The sequence below is a fragment of the Mercurialis annua genome, linkage group LG7, assembly GCF_937616625.2.
Source record: "Mercurialis annua linkage group LG7, ddMerAnnu1.2, whole genome shotgun sequence".
NCBI classification, from domain to species: domain Eukaryota; kingdom Viridiplantae; phylum Streptophyta; class Magnoliopsida; order Malpighiales; family Euphorbiaceae; genus Mercurialis; species Mercurialis annua.
In genome coordinates, this window is record NC_065576.1 from 5478305 (window position 1) to 5485225 (window position 6921).

The 6921-nt window shown below is 28.6% G+C and overlaps 1 protein-coding gene across 1 annotated transcript; it reads left to right on the forward strand.

Moving 5' to 3' along the window:
• The first annotated feature begins 539 nt into the window (after nt 1–539).
• LOC126655647 (BTB/POZ domain-containing protein At3g49900) lies at nt 540–5514 on the forward strand. The gene is made up of 4 exons (XM_050349889.2): nt 540–814; nt 949–1018; nt 3166–3675; nt 4687–5514. The coding sequence occupies exons 1-4, from the start codon at nt 678–680 to the stop codon at nt 5374–5376; spliced, it is 1407 nt and encodes a 468-aa protein (XP_050205846.1). The 5' UTR covers nt 540–677; the 3' UTR covers nt 5377–5514.
• The last annotated feature ends 1407 nt before the right edge of the window (nt 5515–6921 follow it).

A 6921-nucleotide genomic window follows, 5' to 3' on the forward strand; every position in this document is an offset into this window, starting at 1 on the left:
TCTTTTATTAAATGGAAAGTGTGAATCTAATGTAAACATTTGCCTTAGTTTCAATTTACTACTAAACCTTCACTTTTTATCAGAATATAATTATAGTCCATAAAATAAGTACTTGAATAAATCAGATACATATATGTCGACGCATCATTCAAAAATAATAATACTCGTTGAATTACTAGCTATATGCCATGTCAATATATATCGGTGTGAATTTATTTAAGGATTAGCGCCCGAATAATCGGCTAGAAATGTAATTTGTTGTGTAAATAGGTAAAAATTTGGTACCATATGGACTAATAATCGGCTAGAAATGTACTACTACTATACTACTTGGGGTATCATAGTTAATAAACCATAATTATTGGGTAATTACTAGAGTAATTAACAAGTCAATTTCAGATTTCTCAAATCATATAACCACAGAAATTTAGGTGAGAATACCAAAAATGTTTATGATTAAAAGCAAAGAGCAAAGGGGCATTTATGAGTCATCACATGCACACATTTATTACTCTTCTTCACAGAATTTATAACCAACAGCAGAGAATTTCACAATTCACACTAATTACCCTTCTCTAAAAACCCTAATAATTATTGGATCATACATTCAAAAAGCCTTGAAAACTGTGATTTTTTATAAAATTTTATCTCTCTAAAATCAGCCAAAAAATCATAAAATGAGAGGGTGGAAGGAATTAGGGCTTGTGGACACAATCTATGAAGAAGAAGACTATGAATTTTCCTCTTCATCTCCTTCTATTTCTCCTTCTATTTCTTCTCCTCTCACACCTCTTCATTCAAGAGTTCACTCATGGTAACTTTTTTAAATTTTATTCATCAAATAAAAAACTTTTAAAATTTTTAATTTTTACTTTTTCAGGGTTTTTTGATAGATTTTTAATCTGATTGTGGATTTTGTTTGGTTAATTTTATTTATTTTTATAAAAGGTCACAGAAAACAGGAGAAAAGACTGATGTTTTGATATATGTTCAAGGAACTTGCTTCAATCTGCATAAGGTTAGTTCAGTTCATGATCCATATCTTTGGTCTCAAATTGTACTCATTTTTTTACTTTTCAAAATAAATATTTAATGTGATCATTTAATTTAGTATTGAATTGCTTTAACAGTACAAGAATCTGAGATGTTAGAATGGATTCTTGTTGTGTTGAAAGAATTACTAGTTGTCAAACTATAGTATCGTTTATAGCAAGGTAGTAAATATTAGTATATAATATATTTTTTCAATAATATGAGATAATAAAAAAAATTCAGCTAAATTATCAAAAAAAGAAAAAAAAATCAGCTATATATTTTATGTGGACAATGGACAAATATTCTCCTTTTTAATTTTTTCATGATATTTAAAAATCACTATTTATTTTGAAATAAAGTACTTAATAATTTAAAAAATAAATAAAATATGTCAAATACTATGATTCTTCTTTTTATTTAATCACTGTGTTATTTTTCACTGCTGGGTTAAAATATCACACTAAATATATGAGTGGAAAGCAATAATACATGAACATTAATTATGTGAAGTAATTTCATTTAGGACAAATGGACATGAAATGTTTGTTGTCTTGTCAGATTTTGCAAGAATAGACCAGTTGACTATATATACAAGCATTATCCATCACTTATTTTCTGAATATGATTGAAATGTTTTATTGTTTGAATTCAAGATATGTGTACAATTTATCTATTAAGTTCTTATAGTTAACATGTATGCAAAAATTAAATCACTGAATCAAAATCGATAAATTTAATTAAGCTCGTTTGATATCATAAAAAAATAGTTCTCAGCGTGATTGAGTTAAAAAGAATGAAACAAATATTTAGTCGTCTAACTAGTTCAATTCGGTTCGATTTAAAATAATTTACTACATTCTTGTAAATTTAGATTTCTTTGATTTAATAAATAAAAAAATCAGTTTGATTTGAACGAAATGCACGCATCTTTTAACATGTTATTTTATTTAATCTACCTTTTTCTTGTTTGACCTTAATTATCATCCTCTTTTTCTTTGTTGTTGTTTTTTTTTTGTTCTTGATTGGATTAATATGATGTTTCTTTATGTTTTAATAACAATGGCATGGAGAGATACTTTAACTACCTCTAATCTTTTTGATAGATTTTGATTAATTTTACTATTACTATAATCTTTTTCTCTAAACTAGATTTTTTTGTACCACCAAATTTAATTGCCATGACAATGATGCTGTTCATTTTCAGCAATTTAGTTCTGTTGGTACTTTGCTTTTATTAATGAGAATTGCAAAAAACGGCTACTTTGCTATTTATTGCACTTGACATTTTTTTTTATAACTTTGACAAAACTGTTTTCTTCAGGTAGTAATGTCTAATTAGATAATTGATGATTTCAGCTGTAATTGAATTAAATTAAGTAATTCTTTAATTATTCATTAATGTGTTTTGTTTCTTCATCTTCTTTGAATTAGTAGTATAAAATTTAAACTTAAATTCTTTAGGAAAAGAATAATTATCTCAAATTTATAATATTTCACCCATTTAATTTGATATAATTCTCTTCATGTTTAACTTTTTTTTTGAATGGAATCATGTTTAACTTACTCATTTAATTATGAGATAATTGCTTGTTGCATTTTGCATATTCTCATAAAATGCCATACATTACTACAAAAATTAGTAAAGATGATTTTGTTGCATTTTGCATATTCTCATAAAATGTCATACATTACTACAAAAATTATTAAAGATGATTTTATAATTGTGCATCATTATCTAAAATTAATATTATTGATGTAATATCTCTTTCTAAAATTAAAATTGACAATTTTTACATTGAAATTACATTATATTATCTGTTACTAATTGCTCATGAATCCATTAGAGTTCAATCAGGTTTAATTTTGGATTCGGATTGACATCAAGATATGAAAAATGAATTGTCGTTTATCTTATAATTTTATATTATTTAATTGATTTTTTCTTTCAGTGAGGAATTCAGTTATCTAATATTTTAAAATATAAAATAAATTTTTTCAGAAAATAATTGGTGTTTAGTAAGTTTCCTTGTTAGTTTTAGTACTTTTAAAGTTTTAATGGCTCATTTAGCAATTAATATAAAGTCAGGGGTGCGAGTAAGACTTATCCCTTCTGTTTCATTATTTTCACAGGACCCGCTAACGTCAAGGAGTTCATATTTAAAGCGTCAACTAACGGAACTCTCCGAAATAACGCTTCCGTTAAACATAACGGCCGAAATATTCTCTCTTGTAGCCGACTTTTGTTACGGTGCTCAGATAATTCTAACGCCGTTCAACGTAGTGGCGTTAAGAACAGCAGCGGAGTTGCTAGGGATGACGGAGACAAGCAGTAAGAGCGGCGATAACTTAAAGCAGATAACGGAAACGTACTTCCGTCGAGTGATCAGTGCTAACAGAGAGCTGGCGCAGATTGTATTCCGTTCGTGTTTGAAGTTGCTTCCAGAGGCTGAAACGACAGCGTTTTTGTTGAGCAGATGCGTTGCAGCGCTGGATTTTACTAGTGATGACGAGGAAATGGACGGAATTCTGGACGACGTTATTGGCTTAGGAGCCGAGGAATTTGAAATAGTCGCTGAGGCTATGCAATGCAGGTTTAGCAATCACGATTTGCTGTACAGAATCGTTGACCTTTATATGCAGGTACGACTATCTTATGCTGCTGGATTTTTTTTTTAATTTAAATTTTATTTTAATGGAGATGTAGGTCATAATTTAATAGGACTTAAGTGGCAATATAGCCCCTAAACTTGTAAGTAACGGGCAATTAACACATAAATTGACTTTGTGGGCAAATCAATACACGAATTTGGTGATTATGGGCAATTTGCCCCATTTTGGCAATTTGCCCCCTCAATTTGTAAATTAATTGTCTCTTAAATTGGCAATTTGCCCCCTTAACTTGTAAATAAATTTGCTAAAATGGGCTAATCGTCATAATCACGAAGTTCGTGTATTGATTTGCCAACAAAGTTAATTTATATGTTAATTGCCCATTACTTACAAGTTGAAGGGACAAATTACTACTTAAGTCATTTAATAGTTAATACTTTTAAGAAGCCTGTGGGAATTTTTTTCATTTAATTTTAAATATAACGGAATACTATTTAATTTTTATTAATTAAGTATAAAGTAAGTACCCATAAGAGGAATATATACATTTAATCCAATATATATAGAAATTTTTACCTAATAATTGAAAAACAAATGTTTACTGTATTTATCAATTCTAAAAAAAGTTTAATTTTATATATTATAAAGTTGATTTGAATTTTTTTATATATAGTCAACTTTATTCAATTAAATTTTATAAAAATTAGATATAGAAAAGAACAATCATCCATAGTTGGCGTATGAATAAATTACTCATTCATTTTAGCAAAGTTATCTATAATTGAAATAATTTTATAAAATTGGACTACTAAAAGATGAAACTAAAAAACTTAGTAGAATTAATAAAAATGGAAAATATATTGATTTTTTTTAATTATTAAGCCATTGAAATAAATTTTGACTTTTAATCATGTAAGAAATTATGCAATTTGGTTCAATTATATTCTACTAAAATTCGCAATATAATGCTTGGGATTACTTAAAATTCAAATCTCATGTGATTAAATCATTAAATGTATGGTTTATTTGTTTTTGTTACAGCAACATAATAGCAAGATAACAGAAGAACAGAAGATTGAGATATGCAATTTCATAGACTGTGACAAACTCTCACCTCAACTCCTACTCCATGCAGTCCAAAACCCTAGACTTCCTCTCAGATTCATAGTTCGAGCTATGTTAATCGAGCAGCTCAACACTCGCCGCACATTCTTCACCACCACCGCCTCCGCCGCTGCAGCCAACCACCACGCCAACACTATTACAAATCCCATCACCACCACCTCCACCGCCACAACCCTTGGTACGATCCTGCAAAGAGACGCAGCAAAACGTGAAGCGGCTCAGCTGAAAGCAGAAATGGACTCTACAAGCTCACGAATAAAAATCCTGGAGAAAGAACTCGCCGGCATGAAGATGATTTTGGAGAAAGCAGAGAAAGATAGGGTTTTAATGGAGAAAAAACTGTTGATTGATTCCGATAATAATGGCGGAAAAAGTTTAATCGATTCGTCTAGATCAGCAAGTTTTCATTACGGCTCGAGGGATTGTATTAGTAGTAACAAGATCGAAAAAGGCGAAAGAGGATCGAGTTCTTTCGCAGGTTTTAGAGGATCAAAGATTGAGGATAGTCCAAGAATGAAGAAGAACAGTGGCATGGGACTGATGAGTAGATTAAAAAGTAGATTATGGGTTTCAAAATCTGCTTCGAAATGCAATTCTAAGAGCTGATTTTGGACGTGTTCTTAATTTTAGGAGTTGGTTTAACTTATTTTTTTTCTTTTTTAACTTGTATTTTTTGATTGAACTTCATGTTTTGTTGATTGAGGTTAGATTCTGGTATATTTTATGGTTATCAAAATTCCACTATCATAATAATGCAATTTAATGCTCATACAATAAAAGTTAATTTCATATAAAATTACCATTTTTACTCTTTCATTTTAATCGCGTTCTTTAAAAAGTAGCAAATAAAATCACCACATTTTATTCAAATCTATTGCCGATGAAAAAATTTGGTGTTTTTTTTCCTCCCTGACCTAATCTGAGTAATACTCTAATAACACAAAAAAATATCTCCCTCTTACTCTTTTTTTATTGATTCCGGTGTAGAGTCAACAAAAATACACCGAATTTTCACATTTATGATAGATTTGTAAAAAATAAAAGGTGGTGATTTTATTTGACACTTTTTAAAGGACTGATTAAAATGATAAAAGTGTAAAGTTTGTGATTTTATAAAAAATATACCCAACTTTAAATATATTTTAGTAATTTTATCTTTAAGGTTTTTTTTTTTTTTGAATTCATCAAATCTCATTAAATCGAATATGAAACATTTACATTTGTAAGAAATTCGGGATAATTCGAAAATGAAACCCGATGACTTGACATGGAACAGACAACATGCTGTCTGATTCGCAGTTCTTACTTACGAAAACAAAAATAAATTATTAATTGTTTCGCTAATTAAGTGCAGTCTTCAATTAATCTTCGATCAAACTTCATCCATCACCCATCACCCGCAAACTCACATCATCCGGTTCAACCACAACTTGATAACTCTTTCATAAAAAAGAGACAATAAACCTTCCACAGAGGAAGGACAATAAACCTTTTACAAAAAAAGGACAAAATAAAACATTCAGAAAAAAAACAAAACAATAAAAGAAAAACCTAATATAGCTCATGAACGATTTTATTTTGTTGTTGATGATCTTTAATTTATCTTCGCTTCTTGGTAATTGAATTGCGCTTTATTGATAAATTTTGATCCATCAAGAAAAAATGGAAAAGAAGTGTCTATTTATTATATCTATGAAAGTAAATTAACATATATAAAAGGATGACTACCGTTAACAGCAAAATCAAACCATTGACGGCTGCCGGAGAAAAAATAACAGAAAAACTCTAAACGACTAGGGTTTGCCTAATTAATTAAATTAAACCTAACTAATTAAATGGACTAATTAATTAAATTAGCCTAATTAATTAAATGAACCTAGTTAATTAAGCCTAATTAATTAAATGAGCCTAATTAATTAATTTAGCCTAATTAATCAAATTTGACAACTAACCTAAAAGTAACCTAGTTATTTATGATAAATTGACCTAATTATACAATATTTAATAAAATTACAATAAATTATACAATATTTAATAAATTAACCTAAATTAACCTAATTATACAATATTTAATAAATTAACCTAAATTAACCTAATTATTTAATAAAATTACAATAACATACTTACCGGTAGAGGGCGGCAGTGGAGGGC

Excerpts from the sequence above, each read along its gene's own strand:
- LOC126655647 (XM_050349889.2), top strand. The coding sequence starts at position 678 with ATGAGAGGGTGGAAGGAATTAGGGCTTGTGGACACAATCTATGAAGAA. Across the intron at positions 815-948 it reads CATTCAAGAGTTCACTCATG|GTCACAGAAAACAGGAGAAA; the intron begins GTAACTTTTTTA and ends TTTTTATAAAAG. Across the intron at positions 1,019-3,165 it reads CTTGCTTCAATCTGCATAAG|GACCCGCTAACGTCAAGGAG; the intron begins GTTAGTTCAGTT and ends TTATTTTCACAG.